The sequence below is a fragment of the Megalobrama amblycephala genome, linkage group LG16 (genome assembly GCF_018812025.1).
Source record: "Megalobrama amblycephala isolate DHTTF-2021 linkage group LG16, ASM1881202v1, whole genome shotgun sequence".
NCBI classification, from domain to species: domain Eukaryota; kingdom Metazoa; phylum Chordata; class Actinopteri; order Cypriniformes; family Xenocyprididae; genus Megalobrama; species Megalobrama amblycephala.
In genome coordinates, this window is record NC_063059.1 from 21,211,821 (window position 1) to 21,233,371 (window position 21,551).

The following is a 21,551-nucleotide window of genomic DNA, read 5'->3' on the forward strand; positions in this document are numbered from 1 at the left end:
TTCTTATGTGCGATGCTGTTGGTGAAACGCACCCTAGAGTGGTGAATCATGCATGGGTAACAATTAAGCATTCTTTATTCTTGAGTCCCGAACCCCAACTTCTGATTTCAACCAATGTCCCCGAAGCAATTTTTACTGTGAAAATTAAGCCTTCCGAAAAGCAGGTTATACTGTCTCAAGTGTCAATTTACAAAATGTGGCATGAGTGCAGTACCTCAAATGTGGATTTCTCTCGGTTGTTGAAAAGCATGAGGATTGTCATCTGGAATGTGGAAACCTGCAGAATGTGTTTCCTAGTATTAGAGCCTGTAACCTGAGCCCCACCGACCATATCTGAGCCATCCTCCTGTAGAGAGATGCAAATGGGGCTGGGAGTTAGAATGTAATATTGTAAATTCTTTTGACAGTCTGTGATTGTTTGTTAGTGGTGTATGAACCTTTTTTATTGGCCCATAAAAGGTAGCATTGAGGTCTGCTGAACCCATGTGATGCTGCAATGTGAGCTGCCTACCACTGTGCTTGGCCAAATAAAACCTGCAAGGAAAGAGTCAAGAGTCACTGTCCACACACAAAACCCCACGAGTGACTTGAAAGTGAGAGTCTTCACATATGAGTTTTCTAAAAGCTAAACTACAAACTGGAAATAAACTATTGCAAAATACAATAATAAACACCTTCTAAAGACCTCGAAAGCATGTCTTGGTGAAGGGGGGATGTTACATTTGGGAGTTGCGGACTGTGTTGGCCAGTATCCTGTCGTTAGAACCCTCACTGTGAGGTCAACACCACCTAAAGACACCTAAGAAAAAACACCAAGACAATTCAAACTGTCCATTCAAATGACTACACATTCTAATGGTTGACTATGCAGTAAGTGAACGTAAACAGTTGCGAAATGAAATGCATGCGTACAGTATCAGTATACTGGATCTGTGCATTATGCCTTAAAGTGACAGCAGCCTAATATTCCTGCTGCTGTCTGTGTTTTCAATGTTAATCAAACAAAAAAAGACAAAGAAAATAATCACTCATTACTCTTGACAGAATAACTTCCATAACTTAAATAAGGATTAATTAGATTTAATTTATACTGTAAAGAATATGCAGTGCATCCTCATGAGAACCAGGGGAAAAAAAGTGTTTTTTTTCATGTCATTACATTGTTTAGAGCAGGGGTGTCTAAACTCGGTCCTGGAGGGCCACTGTCCTGCAGAGTTTAGCTCCAACTTCACTCAACACACCTGCCAGGAAGTTTTTAGTATGCCTTGTAAGACCTTGATTAGCTGGTTCAGGTGTGTTTAATTGGAGTTAGAGCTAAACTTTGCAGGACAGTGGCCCTCCAGGAGCAGGATTAGGACATCCCTGGTTTAGTGCATGAGAAACAAATGGGGAAAAAACATTTTTGAAAGATATTTTATTCATATGTTATGCTATGTCCTCTGCAGTGGACACCAAAACTCATTTATTTAAAAAAAAATAAAAAGAAATGAAATGACACGTATAGTTTTTTTTTTCATGCACCAATTAATTTTTTAGGTTTCATGTTTTTTTTTTTTATCCAAACTTTGTATAAAGATGATTCTCAACTATGTTATGAAAGATATAATGGAATGAATTGATATACCATTTTACTTCATGCAATATGTGGGTAAAAATGGCCAAAAATGGGCAGTCTCATTCAATATAATGGATCTATACACTGTATCTAATTTGGATATTAATGTGTTCTTGGGGCAGCATGTAATGAAAAAAGAAGTGTAATCATGAGAGTAATAATTTGCAACATTTTCATAATAATACATAATATTTTGATATATTTCCCTATTCACTTGTTGCGTCTCCCAAAATGCCTGATAAACATGCTTTAAGTCCTGATGTCCTCTACAGTGGACCCATGAAATTGATGTCCTGTTTTGTAACAGTCATAACATTTTCCTGAGATTTTGATTTATGACAAACAATTTCAACTATTCATATTAGTCATATTTAAAAAATAATTACAAAATATTATCATATTTCCATAAGAGTGCTAATTTTTTTAATCACAAAATTAATGTCAGTCATCTTTAAGAACCAAGGAGAAAAACCTCCAAACATTCAGTATCTCTAAAAAGCCCTGAATGTGCTCTTTATAGGACAAATAACATACTTCACTAAAACATATTGTCCACTACAGTGGACAAAAGTCTATTCCTGGGCCCAAAGAGGATACGTTACATTTGATTACTTTATTCAATTTCTGTTCTACTAACAGTAGGTTTCAGATACATTTGTATCTTTGTTCTATCTGTGCTATTGCTTGTAATTTGATTATTTGTTCTTATTTTATCACTGACTGTTTACTTGTCTTTAATATTATTTAAACATATTAGTTAGGCTAGTATTTTTTGCTGTCGTATATTAACTAGGAATAGAGAATTGTGAAAATGTACTGCTATCAAAAATATTGGTGTCATAACCTTATTTATTACAATAAATAAGCCAGTATGTATTATAGTGAAAATCTTTACAGGGCAAGTAAAAATTAAAAAAATCCTTAGCATTGAGCCCTGTATTTACATATTTATCTAAATGATATATGATTTATCTAAATGTCTGTTTCAGGATAAATGTCTTGATGTGTCCAAACACGTTAAGTAACTTCGAAATATTGCAATGAATTTAAAGGGATCGTTTACCCTTTAATGAACGTTTTGTCATCATTTACTCACCATCAAGTGGTTCTAAATCTGCATGAGTTCTGTTAAATACAAAAGAAGATATTTCGAAGAATGTTGATAACCAGACAGTTGATGGACCCCATTGACTTGCATAGTAAGAAAAAAAAAAAAACACTATAGAAGTCTATGGGGTCCATCAACTGTCTGGTTACCCACATTCTTTAAAGGTGCCCTAGAACGTCTTTTTAAAAGATGTAATATAAGTCTAAGGTGTCCCCTGAATGTGTCTGTGAAGTTTCAGCTCAAAATACCCCAGATTTTTTTTAATTCATTTTTTTAACTGCCTATTTTGGGGCATCATTAACTATGCACCGAAATATACGTTGCGGCCCCTTTAATTCTCGTGCTCCCCCGCCCCAGGAGCTTGCGCTTGCCCTGAACAGCATAAACACAGTTCACACAGCTAATATAACCCTCAAAACAGATCTTTACAAAGTGTTCGTCATGCAGCATGTCTAATCGTGTAAGTATTGTATTTATTTGGATGTTTACATCTGATTCTAAATTAGTTTGATAGTATGCTCTGTGGCTAAAGCTAACATTACACACTGTTGGAGAGATTTATAAAGAATGAAGTTGTGTTTATGAATTATACAGACTGCAAGTGTTTAATAATGAAAATAGCGACAGCTCTTGTCTCCGTGAATACAGTAAGAAACGATGGTAACTTTAACCACATTTAACAGTACATTAGCAACATGCTAACGAAACATTTAGAAAGAACAATTTACAAATATCACTAAAAATATCATGATATCATGGATCATGTCAGTTATTATCGCTCCATCTGCCATTTTTCACTATTGTTCTTGCTTGCTTACCTAGTCTGATGATTCTGCTGTGCACAGATCCAGATGTTCTGCCCTTGTCTAATGCTTGAACATGAGCTGGCATATGCAAATATTGGGGGCGTACACCCCGACTGTTATGTAACAGTGGCTGTTATGTTGAGATTCGCCTGTTCTTCGGAGGTCTTTTAAACAAATGAGATTTATATAAGAAGGAGGAAACAATGGAGTTTGAAACTCAGTGTATGTCTTTTCCATATACTGAACTCTTTTATTCAACTATGCCAAGGTAAATTCAATATTTAATTCTAGGGCACCTTTAAAATATCTTCTTTTGTGTTCAACAGAAGAAAAAAATCATACACGTTTAGAACCACTTGGGGGTAAGTAATGACAACATTTTCTTTTTTGGTTGAGCTATCTCTTTGAAAAGTAAAACACAAGCGTGTTTAATCAACTGAATTGTTCAATCCATGTGTTCAATCACTTTTGTAGGGTTTTAGAATGTTTAAGCAGTGTGTTTTGATTTCTGGAAGTAACAAATCATGAACTGCCAACTCTACACAAACAAGAGTAGAGAAGATATCAGGCGCAAGCAATCTTATTTTTTATAGTTAAACGCAACAAGACATTCAAGGTTCTATATAATAGCTAGATCAATTGTTACAGTTGGGTATTGCAATTTGTGTGGATGACACAATGGCATACATCCAGTATAATATGCAGTTGCATCCCTGAACCGCTTCGTTTCAGCACCTGCCATTTAATTATTTTCGTCTGCACAAGAGACCCAGCGCATCTGCGCATGCCAGAGAGAAAGAGAGACAGAGAGAGAGAGAGAGAGAGAGAAAGGGGGTTCAGTGTAAATCTTTCTTGAGCATGAACAGAAGAGAGTAATGAGGGCTGTCAGCATGGGAATAGATAAGTGTCATAAAGAGAATAGATAATGAATAAAGTGCATAATATGTGAATGACCTATTGAAATGCATAGCGTTTTGAATTAAAAGTAAATTTCAAACATTTGTATTTTTTGACAAATATGAAATAATAATATGGTCAGAATATGGACAAAGCATACTAATCCACATTTCAGAAATCCAGGCTACCACTCTTAATATTGACATGCAGAAAAATCTACCTTTTCAATCATTTTTATTAGAGATGCACCTATGCTAAATTTCTCCGCCAATACCGATAGCCGATTATTCAGAATGATATCAGCCAATACCGTTAGTTTGATTTTCTTAAGGAAAAATAAAAATCTTTCCCAAATGTTTCAATCTATACAGGGAACCCTCTCATTTGGTACATTACTATAATATTAGAGGTTAAAATGAACAACAGAGATATTATATACAGCTACTATTTATTTTCAGATTTAATAATTACAAATAAAAACTGAAATGTTTGTATGCACACAAGGTAGTTTTCATAAACACTTGTCTTCTTGGCAAATTTATTCAAACATTTATATATAATTAACAGTAAATAAGCTCATCTCTTGTGTTTATTTATAGCTAACTAATGAACTGTGAACATTGGATAAGATTCCTGAGGTAAATGCAACATTAAGTGACACTGACAAGCTCTTTTATTGATGTCTTTCCATGATTTAAATACTGATTGAGCGATTAAATGAGACATGATTCATTTCTGTAAGTTGTATTGTATCTTTCAACATACCTTCTGATGTTCATGCATGTTTTTTGAGCTCTAACTTGTATTAAAGTGGAAGAAAAGACTCTGCTGCTTGAACTGAGGAGCTACAGTGACCTGCCATGTCATTTAAAAGTCAAAAACACATTTTTTTAATTTTGTACTAAAATGAACAAAATTTGAAAGCTGAGATTTCCTTTAACATCGCTATTTTTTTAACTGTTAATGTGTTATTGTTGCATAACTTGTCCTAAATTCAACACGAGATTTTCTTCACACAAAGTATGGTGATGATCATTGGCTACTTTTAAACAATTGGCCAATGGCCGATAGTAAAAATAATTGCTTTTATCGGCCGTTACCGATTATTGTCTGATACATCTGTGCATCTCTAATTGTTATTTTATGGCAAGGAAAATATAATCGCGAAAATGCGCTTTGCCACATTTGTCTATGTCATAAAGTCTATGGTTATAGCACAGTCAACAGGAGTAAATGCATTTGCCGGCAGCAGTAAACGCAACGTATTCTGGTTGAGTACCATTTGTATCTCACCCCTGTTGATGTAAGATGCTGCCGAAACTCATCCATGGTTGTGTTTGAGATGCTCATGTCCCTGAACATGCCTTCCAGTTTAGATGTGAACTGACAGCCACACTCCGTCTGTAGAACGAGAAACAAATCAAATAAGACATATACAGTATCACAGGCACACTGACCTTCCACTATGTACAGAAGCAGATCTTGCCTTTAGCTTTGAGATCATGTTTTTTTCTGAGTCATCAGAGACACTTTTGTTAGTGAGGAGCCTTCTGGCCAAGTGCTGCTTGTAGTAGCGCTCAAACACATCCTTCTCCTGCATAAACCTGAACAGCACCATGGCTTTATCCAAGATAGACTCCACCTCCTGCTCTGTCAGCTAAAGGAGAGACGAACAACAGACATACAACTTGTATTAACTACTGAATCCATATTATATGAATTATATATATATATATATATATATATATATATATATATATATATATTCCTGATAATATCATCTATACAAAACAACAACAACAAAAAAAAATTCTCCCACAATTCTGAACAGACAACTAAACAAAATAACATGTAATTTACTGGAGGTCCTGACAAAATACTAATTATTGCAGTCCATTTAAAAATGCTTAATATGAATGAATTAATAATTATTTAAAAAAAAAAAAATTAGTTTGAATAAATGATTCAATAACTCATATATACTTGTTTCATTACTGGTTGAATCAGTTTTTGAATGAATCTCTTAAATGAACGATTAAATGACAAATACATTTTTAACAGTCACTTGTCGCCACCTAGGGGTAACAGTGTAATCGATACAATTGTTACTTGAAGCATCAAGTTACTCTATACCGCTGACATCAGTGTTTATATCCGAAATGTAAACTTTCATCTCAGTACTACTGAGATTATTTGAATATTTGTAACACAGAAATAACAATACTGTGCGCTTAAAAAGACGGTTTGTGAAGCTGTTTCATACCTAAACATGATGACTGCTCTCTCTGGCTCATCGGCAGCACCAAAACAGATTTGAATGTTCCGGTATGATTTTGTCAACTGTTTAACAGACACAGGCGAATTGTTGTCATTTAGGTGGGTGTTTGAATCGAGATCGCAATTTTTTAACGATTAATCATGTAGCTCTACCGTTTGTACACGCACGTCTAAAACAACGATTATAAATTTAGATGGCCACATAAGCCACTTTAACCAGCAGAAACAAAGTTATGTTTCGTAATCCCTTAAATCAGGGGTGTCAAATCTTGCTTTCAGAGAGCCAATGTCCTCCAGAGTTTATCTTCAATCCCTGGACACCTCTGCCTTAAATGGCATAAGGAAAACAAAATTTACATTTACATAGTTTCATATCACTCTTTTCAGCAAAAACTCTGACAGAAGTTGCTTTCTTGAGTGTATGTAAACGGAATTCAGAGCAGGCAAAGTTCACTAAATAAAATGGCAGTGGATGACCACTAAAGGTTGTGTCTCAGAGCACATCTGTTCAGGAAGGTTTAGTGGCTACTAATAATGTTTAAAATATTAAGTACATATTTTCTATATAGGTCGAGAGCAAGATTGCTATCTTGGGAGACGTCCACTAATCGAGTGACTAGAGAAAATAACTCACTCCTTTCACTCCTTTTTTCAGCTTATCGTCAATGAAGAGCGAGAGATACTCAGGTGAACGAGAGTTCAGGTTCAAGAAATACTCAAAGTCCCCTGCGATGGTCTGCTTGAATAAACGGTCGTTGTTAAAGGAGTCTTGCAAGAAGCGATCAAACCGTGACTTCAGATCGAGAAGGCCCTACAGAAAGGAAGCAGAGAGAAAGAGGGAGGTTTTGACATGAATCTTTTGTGTTTTTCTAGTTATGTGTGGTTCTATTTCTTATCTTGGTACCTGGATGTAGTCAACAGGGTTCTTGCCTTCTCCTTCCTCAGACACCAGAGCTTTGCCTTGTTCCCTCAGATATGAGCTCATACACTCGCACATGGTCTTCAGGCCATTAGGCACCCTACTGAACAACTTGTACATACAGGCCAGATCTGCGCACACACACACACACACACACACACAAACACACATGAATATTATCTCTATACTCTCATAGAAGTTTCCAAACTATTGATGTAAATTTCCTAATAATTTTCATTTTCATTTCATTTCATGTTCTTTTAATTTTTCATTCATGCTCAATACGTTTCAACAAAATCTTTAATTCATCAAATCCTTTTATCCCAAGCAAAGTGTCAGGTGATGATCAAAATTTCTTTGAGCTTTTATAGTTCAAAATCAATTTTATGTGCAAATGTAAACACATTGTATTCTCACACTCTCACAATCTGAAATTGATCGGCCTGTGATTTAAAACTTTTATAATCCATTCGATACTACATGTAAACATGATCGCATGTGTAACGAGACAGAAATTCCGTAATGACATACGAGCTGTTGTTGTCGTGACCTTCTAAAATTCTGTGAAGCGCTGTAGGACAGTCTTTGCTTCGGACCCTCATCCACAGACACCTTGTTTTGGGCAAGGGAAGGGGCGTTTTTACTGCTTGATAAATATAGCAGCACGGCACAACGGTTCATGTGCTCGTCCTCTCCTAATCAGGACCCGAAATAGATAAATATTAAATCTGGCAGGATGATGGTTAGTATGCGCTAATAGAGGGAAATTCTGTATATTCATGCAGTTAGTGCATGTCAAAAGATCAAATCTGATTAGGTGACAAACATGCACAGCAACCTGATCACTTTATTTAGCGTTCTGTAAACATCTGTCAAATTTATCAATCAGAATTACTTCATTCAGATTGAAACAAAAAGTGTCTATGTAAACTTATCTAGTGTCTCCTGCACTGCTGTTCACTGGCAACAATGTAATCTACAGTGCTATGGCAAAATAAATGATATGAAGTTATTAAGAGACTTAAAAGCTTGCAGTGTGAATAGATTGTGATGAGTTAGGAAAGCCACTGGGTAAAGCAAAATTAACACGTCTTTCTTTTGCACTGTGTTTTATGGCTGCATAGAAAAACAAGCCTACTGCATGAGTAGGGTTTAGTTATGTGTCTTTACAAATAACAAAAAAAAGTGAATAATTTAACATTCCAAAAAGCTTAGCCAATTATAATAGAAGGCATTTTCACACAATTTTAGACAAACAAAGGGCCATTAAAAACAGCCTGTTTAGCAGTCCATTTTTTAGCAGTCCATGAACCATTTTTAAGTTTATCGAGAAATTACCATTCTGAAGTTTGAATGCACAACCTTCTCATTCCAGTTCTTTAACCAACAGGCCAGGGGTGTCAAACTCATGGGGGGGGGGATTACCGAATTGAACATGAATATTAACCATACAAACTACAAATTAATAAAACTAGAAAAACACATTGCTCTGCACCACCTTTTAACAGCGAAACACTATTTAATTTTTTAAATGTTTTAATATTTTTTATTAGGGATGCCCCGATTATGATTTTTTCATGGCTGATTTTTTACAAGCAAATTGGCCGATTACAGTTGATGATTATTTTTCTTTAAGCAAATTTATTTATTTACTCTATAACAAGCTAAACTGTCCTTAAAAAAATATCTGTAGCCAGTCATTTGAAATTAGAGGCAACCGCTACATTTTAATTATGATGCAAACAAAGATGCTCAACATGCTCACATGCTCATGCTACACACGAGCATGAGCATTTTTTATTTTTTATTTTTTTTTATTAGATTGTATAATTTAAAGATTTAAAGCAAAAACAGAACGGTCTGACTTTTGTTTTGTGAAATTATGCTATAATTATGCTAGAAGACCACAAAACAAAAACAGCAGACTGAATGAAAATGCAAAATTCACTCTTTGTCAGTAGGTGGTGCTTATAGAATAGCAGCAAGCTGTACACAAAGCAGTGCTGCACTTATAAACACTACTTTACTCTGTAGGTAAAGAGGACAAGAAATACCATTGAAATTATTCTGAAGACAGTTCCCTTTACTAGATACATTCATATAAATCCCTACCCCCATTTCAATATTTATATTTTTTTCTTCCTATATTTCGTGAACAGTGAGCTTGCTGCACCTTTGCTGGCGCATCTGTGTTCTCCTCTTTGTGTCCGCCTTCAATGCCCTGTCTGGCCTGTGTGTTAACGTCCTGTTTACAGACGTCATTATATTCCCACACAAATGACATTTTGGGAAATAATTGCAAAGCAGTTTGTGTGCCGGAATAGATATCAGCCTAAATAAACGCAAAACCCTTCCACTTTATGGACGGTCAACCGGTGCATCTCTATTTTCTATCATTGTTAAAATCATTCCCCGGGTCGGATCGGACACCGCCGTATTCCGCGTTTAGCCTGCAGGCCATATGTTTGACACCCCTGCACTAAGCTACATACTATCAATGTAAAAATAAATGTAATGATAAATAACTGAGATGAGGACAGTGCACCTTCTGTCTTTCCATTCTTGAGCATGTGTACCAGGCCAGAGTTCTCCATCTCTACAATGGTCTTCATGTGTTTGGAGATGAGCTCTCTCTCCACCACCTTTACAATCGGCTCCTCTGTCGATTTATCCAGACAGTGTATAACTCGCTCAATCTCCTCGTTTATCCGTGCCTCCACTTTCTTTATGTACACACTTGCACTGTTCTCAGCTAAAAACTTTTGACTTTCCATCTGAAAAAGATTAATATATACAAAAAATAATACAAATGAATAGGTTTAAAACAAAAAGGAGAAAAATAAAAATCTGTCATTATTTACACATGTCGTTCTAAACCCATGTTCTTTAAAAATGCTTTGAAGAATCTTCACATTGAGTCTTTTCTATACAACAAATGCTGACCCAAAGTTTGTCGAGATCCAAAAAAAAGGTTAAAAAGTTTTTTGTTTGTGTGCATTTGTGTGGTTGGGGGGGTATTAGTGCTAATTACTAATCATTTTTGATAATATTTGCTAAATACTCTGTGGTCATACCAAATATTGATGTGATTTAGTTAACAGAAGTTAATTTAAAAATAAAACATTGAACTTCTTACATTGTATTTGAAAACAATGTCACTTTACAGCATTTTTTCACAACTGCCTAAAACTTTTAACAGTACTGCAGGTTTGCAGGTTTGCAGGTAGAGTTCTCCAAGCTTCTTGGAGATGTTAAGACAGTTCTTATGGATTTAGTCTGTCTCTTCATTTAATTCCAACCAGGCTCAATGATGGTTAGATCAGATCTCTGTGTGAACTCCTTGTGCATACTAAAATCCCACCGGATTGTTACAATTAATGGCAAAAGGAATGTTTGGAAATGTAAACTTTTGAACAATACTGTATATCATGTGGCTGGGCAGCTATATCAAAGTAAGCAACAACCACACAATGTACAATACTTGTGGATTTACTTAAAGGGTTAGTTCACCCAAAAATGAATTTTCTGTCATTAAGTTGTCACCCTCATGTCGTTCCAAACCCGTAAGACCTTAGTTCGTCTTCGGAACACAAATTAAGATATTTTTGATTAAATCTGAGAGGATGTATTATCTCCTATATAAAGCAACAAAATTACCACATTCAAGGTCCAGAAAAGTAGTAAAGACATTGTTAAAATAGTCAACGTGACTACTGTGGTCCAACTTTAATGTTATGAAGTGACGAGAATATTTTTGTGTGCAAAAACAAAACAAAAATAATGACTTTATGCAGTTTACATTGAAGAGACATTGCAGAGCTTCCGTGTTCTACATCAAAATGCCGACTCTGTATTAGCTGGCTCCTGCATCAGCATCACATGTATGCGTCAGCCAACACAGAGCCGGTGTTCGAACATAAACACAGAAGCGCTGCACTGCGTCAACTGCGAGACTGGAAGGGAAGAGCAAAAATTGTTGAATAAAGTGATTTTTGTTTGGTTTTAGCACACACAAAGTATTCTCTCCGCTTCATAACATTAAGGTTGAACCACTGTAGTCACATTGACTATTTTAACAATGTCTTTACGACTTCTCTGGAGCTTGAATGTGGTAATTTCTATGCTTTCTATGGGAGATAAAAAACCTTTCGGATTTCATAAAAAAATATCTTAATGTGTGTTCTGAAGATGAACAAAGGACTTACAGGTGTGGAACGACACAAAGGCTAGCACTTAATGACAGAAAATATCATTTTTGGGTGAACTAACCCTTTAAGTAAATCCACAAGCGGATACTTTGAGTGGTTGTTGCTGACTTTGATATAGCAGCCCAGCCACATGATATACAGTATTGTTTAACAGTTTACATACATTCTTTTTTCCAAACTGATAAGAGATTTCAAACAAAAATACCACAACAACCTAAGAAGCTTGTTGTTTGTAGTGCTATTGTGTTGTGCAGAAGCAGTGTCAAAAAAAAAAAATGCCTTTACAGTGACCTTTTGTCTTATTTTGGTCACTGTGAACCAAATCATTGTAAAAATGAGAAGATTCTTCCCCCATATATATATATATTTATATATATATATATATATATATATATATATATATATATATATATATATATATATATATATATATATATATATATATGCATAACAGGCACAACATTATGACCACCTTCCTAATATTGTGTTGGTCCCCCTTTCGCTGCCAAAACAGCCCTGACCCATCGAGGCATGGACTCCAGTAGACCCCTGAAGGTGTGCTGTGGTATCTGGCACCAAGATGTTAGCAGCAGATCCTTTAAGTCTGGTAAGTTGTGAGGTGGGGCCTCCATGAACCTGACTTGTTTGTTTAGCACATCCCACAGATGCTCGATTGGATTGAACTCTGGGAAATTTGGAGGCCAAGTCAACACCTCAAACTCGTTGTTGTGCTCCTCAAACCATTCCTGAACCATTTTTGCTTTGTGGGAGCATTAACCTGCTGAAAAAGACCACAGCTACCAGGGAATACCATTTACATGAAAGGGTTTCCATGGTCTGCAACAATGCTTAGGTAGGTGGTGTCAAAGTAATATCCACATGGATGGCAGAACCCAAGATTTCCCAGCAGAATGTTGCCCAAAGCATCATACTGCCTCCGTCAGCTTGCCTTCTTCCCATAATGCATCCTAGAGCCACGTGTTTCCCAGGTAAGCGACGACACACACCGGCCATCCACATGATGTAAAAGAAAACGTGATTCATCAGACCAGGCCACCTTCTTCCATTGCTCCGTGGTTCAGTTTTGATGCTCACGTGCCCACTGTCGGCGCTTTCGGCGGTGGACAGGGGTCAGAATGGGCACCCTGTCTGTGGCTATGCAGCCCCATACGCAACAAACTGTAATGCACTGTGTATTCTGACACCTTTCTATCAGAACCAGCATTATCTTCTTGAGCAATTTGAGCTACAGTTTTTTTTTTTTTTTTAGAGATGCTCTGACCCAGTTGTCTAGCCATCACAATGTTGTCAAATTTGTTCAAATCCTTATGTTTTGGGCAAATTTGTCCTGTTTCTAACACATCAACTTCGAGGACAAAATGTTTACTTTCTGCATAATATATCCCACCCACTAACAGGTGCCTTGATGAAGAGATAAGCAGTGTTATTCACACTCACCTGTCAGTGGTCATAATGTTATGCCTGATCGGTATGTATATATATATATATATATATATATATATATATATATATATATATATATATATATATATATATATATATATTCACTGTGGTCCTTATGTCACTTATTCCAACTAATAGAGAAATGCTACTGCAATAAAGTGTAATCTAGTTTTACAAACCTGAAAGAATTCAGCAGACATTTCTAAGAATGGGGCCTCAAAATCCTCTTCATAAACAGAACGTCCTTCCAATCCCAAAATCATCAACATCTGACAAGCATTACGAATGGCACCCCTGAATGAAAACAAACATTTATTCACAATCTATACCAAGAAAAACCTGCAGTTAGATAACTTTTCCTGTTTCATTTAATATGTTCTGTCTGAAGATTGTGGAAAGCAGCAAATCATAAATACAAATCTATGTACATGATAAAACTAAAGAACAGGTGGAGCTAAGTTATCTGCTGCAATGACAAGAATCTGATTGGCTTTCTCAGTGCTGTCTAACATGCAGAATCTTGGAGTCATTTTAGACTCACAGCAGACATTTGAAAAGCATGTTTCATACTCATTTTTAACAATAAATGTTACCGTGGCTTTTGAGGAAAATATTCACAATGTTCCATGAACGTCTATGTATCATAATGTAAAATAAGAATAAAATGCCCTGTTTTAGACTTTAAAAAAATTACAATTATCTCAAATCTAAATGTTTGCTCACTGTTTGTGTTTTACAGTGGGATATTTTTTTTTGTGTAGTAGCTTACACAAATGTAGCACAACGGAGCTTGATTTCAATTTTTGAATTGAATTTACAAACAGTGAGTAATCAGTCAGTACAATAAGATAACTAATAAATTACAAAGAGTAGCACAAATGAATACAACAGAATAAGATACGAATGAAAGTTTCTTAGGCAGGTGTAACAGTAGTATTCAGGCACACAAATACTACATGAATTGAATAAATTAATTAAAAGTGAAAGAACACTCAATAGTCTTTACTGTAAATTAAAAACAGTAAAAAAACAACTAAAAAAAACAACAGTAAATTAAAAAGATTAATCCTTGAAATTAGTTACAAAAGTTATTCAGTCACAAACAGTGAGTGATTTTGTCTTTTGTTGTTTGATTAACAGACAGCAGCAGGTTTATTAGGCTGCTGTCACTTTAAGACTGAATCCTATATAATCCTAAAACACCACTATGTCCAACTGCGTTCAGCATCTGGTTAGTGAGGTCAAAAAACACTTTCTGATGACGGAAGTGATGTCTTGCGCTTTGCTTCAATGAGTGCGAGACATCATTTCCGTTGTCAGAGTGCGTTGTTCAGACCTCACTAACCGGATGTGGAGGGCAGTTGGACATAGTGGTGTTTTAGAGGTAAAAAATGATATAAATACTGTTCGGTTTCTCGCACAAACCAATCGTTTCGTGTCTTAGGACATCAATGTGTCGTCACGAGCCGCAGGGTTTAATTCGGATTTGTCTGTGGGTGATTTTTTGACTCTTATAGATGGAGTTCCTATTGACACGCATTATACGGCTGACAGACGACAACGGTTGGAGTTAAAAATCATCATTTGTGTTCTACTGAAGAAACAGTCACCTACATCTTGGATGCCCTGGGGGTAAGCAGATAAACATCAAATTTTCATTTTTGGGTGAACTATCCCTTTCATCACTGCGCCGAATAATATCCAGCATGCCCATTAAAATGTATTTCGAATTTTATGTGAGTAGATTAAAACAATGGCCGGTAACATGCATACTGTATGCCTATCTGAGTGTGGTCTAACCATACTTATTAGCGAATAATAGTGATTTTTCACTTTTATTTACAACAGGATCTGCATTTTCATTAGATTAAATAAAAGATTTTTGTTGTAAGAGACAATAAAAACAACTTTGTGCATCAAAACCACATCTTTCATGGAAAAAACAACAACTTGGTTTTCAAAAGTCAACAAATTGACAACACCTGAATTTTTGCCGTAGAAACCAGAAGCACGGCACTGTGTTTAGCATAGGAGACTGACATGGAAGAGAAGAAATTGTTGAATAAAGTCGTTATTTTTGTTTGTTTTTTTGCACACAAAAAGTATTCTCGTCGCTTTATAACATTATTATTTTAACGATGTCTTTACTACCTTTCTGGGCCTTGAAAGTAGAAATTGTGTTGCAGTCCATCAGAGGATGAAGATGAACTAAGGTCTTACAAGTTTGGAACATCCAAAATGTACCGGCATACATACAGTGCACACTAATGTAAAGCAATATATACTATTTTGGAAAACCAAAACTGATTGCTTGTTTATAATGTAACATGTAACATGTAAACTATATTACTGGCCAGTGGCCAGCTTTTTATATAAAGTTGGATATACAAGTATACCCAACTTTATCTGCATAAATACAGTATACTCACGTAAAGCTATACATACACACCGGCCACTTAATTAGGTGCAATAATTATAACGCAAATATCTTTACAAAGACTGGTCAGAAAAAGAGAAAATATTATCCAGTGAGAGGCAGTGGGTGAAATTGCCTTGTTGATGCCAGAGGTCAAAGGAGGATGACCAGACTGGTTCCAGCTGATAGAAAGGCAACAGTAATCTGAGTATTGTTGCTGACCACCTTAATGACCACAGTGTACCATCTTCTGATGGCTACTTCCAGCAGGATAACTCACCAACTGTGTGATGCTATCATGTCAATATAGACCAAAATGCAAAAAGGGGTCCAACCCGGTACAAGCAAGGTATACCTAATATTGGCTGGTGATGGTATACACTAAATAGCAATTCTCAACTGCTTGATTGCTTGCATCATCGAAAAATGTAAACTATATTATCACCCAGCAATAATGTGCAAAACGTGACAATAAGGAAGAAATTAATATATTATAATCATTAACACATTTTCTGTAAATCTGCTTTAAAGGTGCCATAGAATGGAAAATTGAATTTACCTCGGCATAGTTGAATAACAAGAGTTCAGTACATGGAAATGACATACAGAAAGTCTCAAACACCATTGTTTCCTCCTTCTTATGTAAATCTCATTTGTTTAAAAGACCTCCGAAGAACAGGCGAATCTCAACATAACACCGACTGTTACGTAACAGTCGGGATCATTAATATGTACGCCCCCAATATTTGCATATGCCAGCCCATGTTCAAGGCATTAGACAAGGGCAGCCAGTATTAACGTCTGGTTCTGTGCACAGCTGAATCATCAGACTAGGTAAGCAAGCAAGGACAATAGCGAAAAATGGCAGATGGAGCAATAATAACTGACATGATCCATGATAACATGATATTTTTAGTGATATTTGTAAAATGTCTAAATGTTTCGTTAGCATGTTGCTAATGTACTGTTAAATGTGGTTAAAGTTACCATCGGTTATTACTGCATTCATGGAGACAAGAGAGCCGTCGCTATTTTCATTTTTAAACACTTGCAGTCTGTATAATTAATAAACACAACTTCATTCTTTATAAATCTCTCTAAAGCTTTAACCACGGAGAACAGCCTCAAACTCATTCAGAATCAAATATAAACATCCAAATAAATACTATACTCACATGATCCGATGTATGCATGCAGCATGCATGACGAACATTTTGTAAAGATCCATTTTGAGGGTTATATTAGCTGTGTGAACTTTGTTTATGCTGTTTAAGGCAGTCGCGAGCTCGGGGGCGGGGAGCGCGAGGATTTAAAGGGGCAGCAGCCTGAATCGGCGCATTTATAATTATGCCCCAAAATAGGCAGTTAAAAAAATTAATTTAAAAAAATCTATGGGGTATTTTGAGCTGAAACTTCACAGACACATTCAGGGGACACCTTAGACTTATATTACATCTTGTGAAAAAACGTTCTAGGGCACCTTTAAAATGATGTGTCACTCCCATGTAGGGCTGGGGGATATATCGCATGTGATTGTCACGCGCATTTTGTCAGTAAAGCCGGTTCCCTGATTACCGCTAAGTCGCCATCACCTGCTTTCAAATGGAGCGGCATTTAATAGACAGAACCGTAGTTCACTGACAAGCCACGCAATATCGCGTTCATATCGCAGATGAATCGCCTTCGATAATGAACGCGATATTGCGTGGTTTGTCAGTGATCTACGGCTCTGTCTATTAAATGCCGCTCCATTTGAAAGCAGGTGATGGCGATTTAGCGGTAATCAGGGAACCGGCTTTACTGACAAAATGCGCGTGACAATCACATGCAATGTATCCCCCAGCCCTACTCCCATGAAATGTTCACAGCAATTGGTAAACAAAAAAGGATCCAAATGAGCTGTGAAACACTGTTGCCACCTTGTGGACAAACTAATTAGTGGGATCTAAGTGGTGCTATGGGGTAATTTTCGCTGCAGAATTGCCTAAAGACAGCTTGATTATAAGCATTGAATTTTATTTTATATTTATTTTAACAATTTTTTTAAATAAAGGTAACAAAATTACTAATTTAGACACTCAACAGATTAGTTAAACTAAAATAAAGGACATGTTGCAGAGGGTGCCTGTAAGAGTGCCTGTGGAAAGAGTGATAAACTGCACGTCCTCTAATTGGATCCTTTACAGAAACGAGTGAGCAAAAATTACATCTAAAAAGAACATATAGAAAAATCTAAAACATGTAGAAAATATAATATAATACTGTTGCTAATTTTCCTCATTTCATAATTTCTTACCTTTTAGTGATAGCCTCAAATGCATTATTTTACTCACTATTACAAGCACATATCATTCATTGCCTGTAACCACAGCAATTGTAAGAGTGTCCATGTTGAACGCAGTCTTACTTTCATGTTAGATGCCCTTTATGCAACTATAAATTTAATTGGTATAAAATTTCATACATGTATTGTCCATCCAACAGAGTATAAACAATATTACTGTAGACCATGCAGGGCTCAACACTAAGGATTTTTGACCTGCCAAAATTTTCACTGGTCCCTCTAGGGCTGGGCGATATGGCCCAGAAATGATCACAATAAAATTGTGCCACATTTTTTTTTTTTTTTTTAAATGGAATCTGCATCCGTCCCCCCTTCATGTAGCAAAATATTAACATATCCAAATATCAAATGAAAATGCCTTTTGCTTATACCTGGTGACCGCAAACTCTTTGCTCATGTCACATCAAAAATGGACAGAGGAATAAAGCATTCTGTGGCATAGAACAGAAAAAGGAAAATGAGAAAGATTGCATTAAACTGAAGGAAACAACGTCCAAGTAGATAAAGAAAGATCGGCAAAAGCTTAATTTAAAATTGTATTACTGAAATTCTGGAATAAAAACTTAACCAACATCTAACAAACTGATGAGAGGTTTAGGTGTAGGGCTGCACGATAATAAAGAAAAATGCAGAAAAATATGTGATAACTCATTAAATAATGCGATATTCAATATGCAATACAATAATGATTTAAGTGTGTAAAATAAAGTGTAGTTTATATTTAAATATATTTAAAAACTGAAAATGATATAACCAACATACATGCTCCGTGAATACTCACCAAGACGGGCATTTTGACAAATGTATGTGTATAAACTGCGTAAGAGAACTGATATCGAGATTAAGCACTGTCCAAGCGGCAGCTTCCTGTGCGAGTGCGTGTGAGTACTTTGCTTATTGTGCCTAATAACATTAAGCATGTCACACGTATGTAACATACATGTGTCCAGTCAATTCACTGCCTTCTGCGTCAACCTAAAACTAAATATTAAAATCATTCAGTTATTGTAAGCAATTTTAATATGAATATCATGATATGTACATTTGCAATATTTAGATAATTTTGATATTTTGTGCAGCCCTATTCAGGCGATAATAATATTAGATCATTTTTGAGTATTTTTATTTAAAAAAAAATTAAAAGTATTTAATTTTAATGGACATCTAGTTGCTTTACATTTAGAGGCTGATAAACAATATAATATTTTTCATATTGGTATGCTTTATGCTTTAAAACTTTAACGGTATAGTTCACCCAAAAATTTAAATTCTGTCATATTTACTTACCCTGATGTCGTTCTCAAACCTCGTTCTTCTGCGGAACACAAAATAAGATATTTTGAAGACTGTTGGTAATCCAACAGTTTTTTTCCCCCCATTTACTTCAATTGTATGGACAAAAAAAGATATTTCTCAAAATGTCTTATTTTATGTTTCACAGAAGAAAGTCATACAGGTTTGAAACGACCTGATGTAAATGATGACAGAAATTTCATTTTTGGGTGAACAAGCCCTACTATCTATTGATTTAATGAGTCTATTAAAAATAAGTAAATAAATTAAGTACAATTAATTGTGGAATTTCTTTTTCTACCTTCACTCAAGTTTGATTGGCAAGTTTGACTTTTAATATTTCAGTATATATAAAATTGTAACATATTACCTATTTTTATGTTGAATTTCTAAGTACTTTTTACACCCCAGTTCATTCTAGGGTTTAAACTTGGACCTTCCCAGTCAGCGGGCTCAAGCATTAATGTGTGTGCACAAAAAGGGAACAGCAAAGTGAGTACATATGAGGCTCATATCAGGATTTATAAAATGTACAAAAAGTTGACATGAATGTTTGCACACTAGCAAATGTAGGGTTTGATCAATTAAAAAACCTGCCATATTGTTATGATGAATCACCACACATGTGTGGGCCAAAACAATTAGACACCCACCTGTCCACCACCTCTCCTTTTCTCTCACGGGCAATCATGTCTAGTAAGGTCTGCCTTAGATGGTCCCGAATGCAACCATAACGAACCACCTGGTCTCTGAAGATGATGAGACCTAGATTATAGACGTTCTCTACATTATTCTGCTGAACATACACTCGGTCCTATACAAAGACAGAAGGGGAGACAGAGAGAGAGTGAGTGATGAAGCTAATAAAAGAGATAAAGCTCTTCTCCAAGCAACAGTCAAATTGGTTAGAAACAATGCACAACACCCCAGTAGGAGAAACTAATATATTTGAATTTCTAAAACTGCAAATTCCAGTACTTGCAAGGCAGCAAAAGAAGAGCTAAAGTTGATCACGATTCTGAAGAAAAATTAGTTTATTTCAGTGATTTACAAAACCTAAACTTTAGGCTACTAAACAGAATGACAATTAATTAAAGGCTCTGACTACATGTTCTTTTTTGTGTGCTCCAGTTGTCAGTTGTTTAGAATGACAAAACTCACTTTATTATTGCTACAACTGAAACACAGCAAAGATCTTCATCTCAGAGAAGAAAATGCACATACTTTTAGGGGGTTTATAGGCTTTTTGTTTTTTTGTTCTACTTTTATTAAATCAAGATTTCTAATATATATATATATATATATATATATATATATATATATATATATATATATTTTTTTTTTTTTTTTTTTTAAGGCTTTTTATTTATTTTTTTTATTTATTAGGCTGCATAAATTAGTTCAGCCGGAACCGGGAACACTTCCTATAACACCAGATGTACTCGTTACATCAGAAAAAGTATGGCATCTACGCTAATATTAGTCTTTCTGTTTATCCCGAGGTTTACCGTAGTCAACCGGATTCGGGCCGTATCCAGATGAGACCGAGGACCTGCACATTGACACGACCACAACGCAGCCCTGAAGTATCAGCAGAGATCGAGTCGACTAGATCATCCATTGTGAAGGCCTCATCGACACAACAGCCAGTGCCACAGTTTCCTCAAAATTATAATCACGATTATTAATTACATTTATTCTATCAAAAAGAGTAATGTAATTATGGCTATTTTGCAAGTTCTTTACCAACCTACTATTCACCCAAAAGGCCTGTAGGTGGCACAACGACTTAATTTAACCAACTATGATAACTTCGTTAGATGGTAAATCAATACAAAACATGGTTTTGGTGAGCGCTTTGTAATATGTATTCACATTAGATTTTAAAGCAACAAAATTCGTTTGCAATAAGACAAACCAGATTCAAATTGCCCGGCAAATTTGTAAAGCAAAGAACAATCATTTCTAGCAGATCAACATTATGAAAACTGGTGAAACCTTTAGGAACTTCAAAAGATAAAACAGCGAAACTCCTAATATTACTTCCAATATTTCCAAATTATGTTCATTTTCATAGAGTGGGCCAATATCGTGACGGTTATTTAAAATCAATCAGGAGAAGCAGATATCGTTATCGTGATTAAAATACGATTAATCATGCAGCCCTAATTTAATTTAATTTGACTTGACATTTGATATTCAAC

The 21,551-nt window shown here is 35.6% G+C and overlaps 1 protein-coding gene across 1 annotated transcript in view; it reads right to left on the minus strand.

The window, feature by feature from the left end:
- The window catches only part of cul3b (cullin 3b), a 37,103-nt gene that overhangs the window by 6,491 nt on the left and 9,061 nt on the right, over window positions 1–21,551 (minus strand). The window contains exons 4-13 of the mRNA XM_048159855.1: window positions 20,001–20,161; window positions 13,474–13,588; window positions 10,168–10,396; window positions 7,608–7,753; window positions 7,338–7,514; window positions 5,913–6,083; window positions 5,720–5,827; window positions 675–799; window positions 438–534; window positions 215–346 (exon numbers count right to left, since the gene is read on the minus strand). Coding sequence (XP_048015812.1) covers window positions 215–346; window positions 438–534; window positions 675–799; window positions 5,720–5,827; window positions 5,913–6,083; window positions 7,338–7,514; window positions 7,608–7,753; window positions 10,168–10,396; window positions 13,474–13,588; window positions 20,001–20,161 — 1,461 coding nt within the window. The remainder of the gene's footprint in view (window positions 1–214; window positions 347–437; window positions 535–674; window positions 800–5,719; window positions 5,828–5,912; window positions 6,084–7,337; window positions 7,515–7,607; window positions 7,754–10,167; window positions 10,397–13,473; window positions 13,589–20,000; window positions 20,162–21,551) is intronic.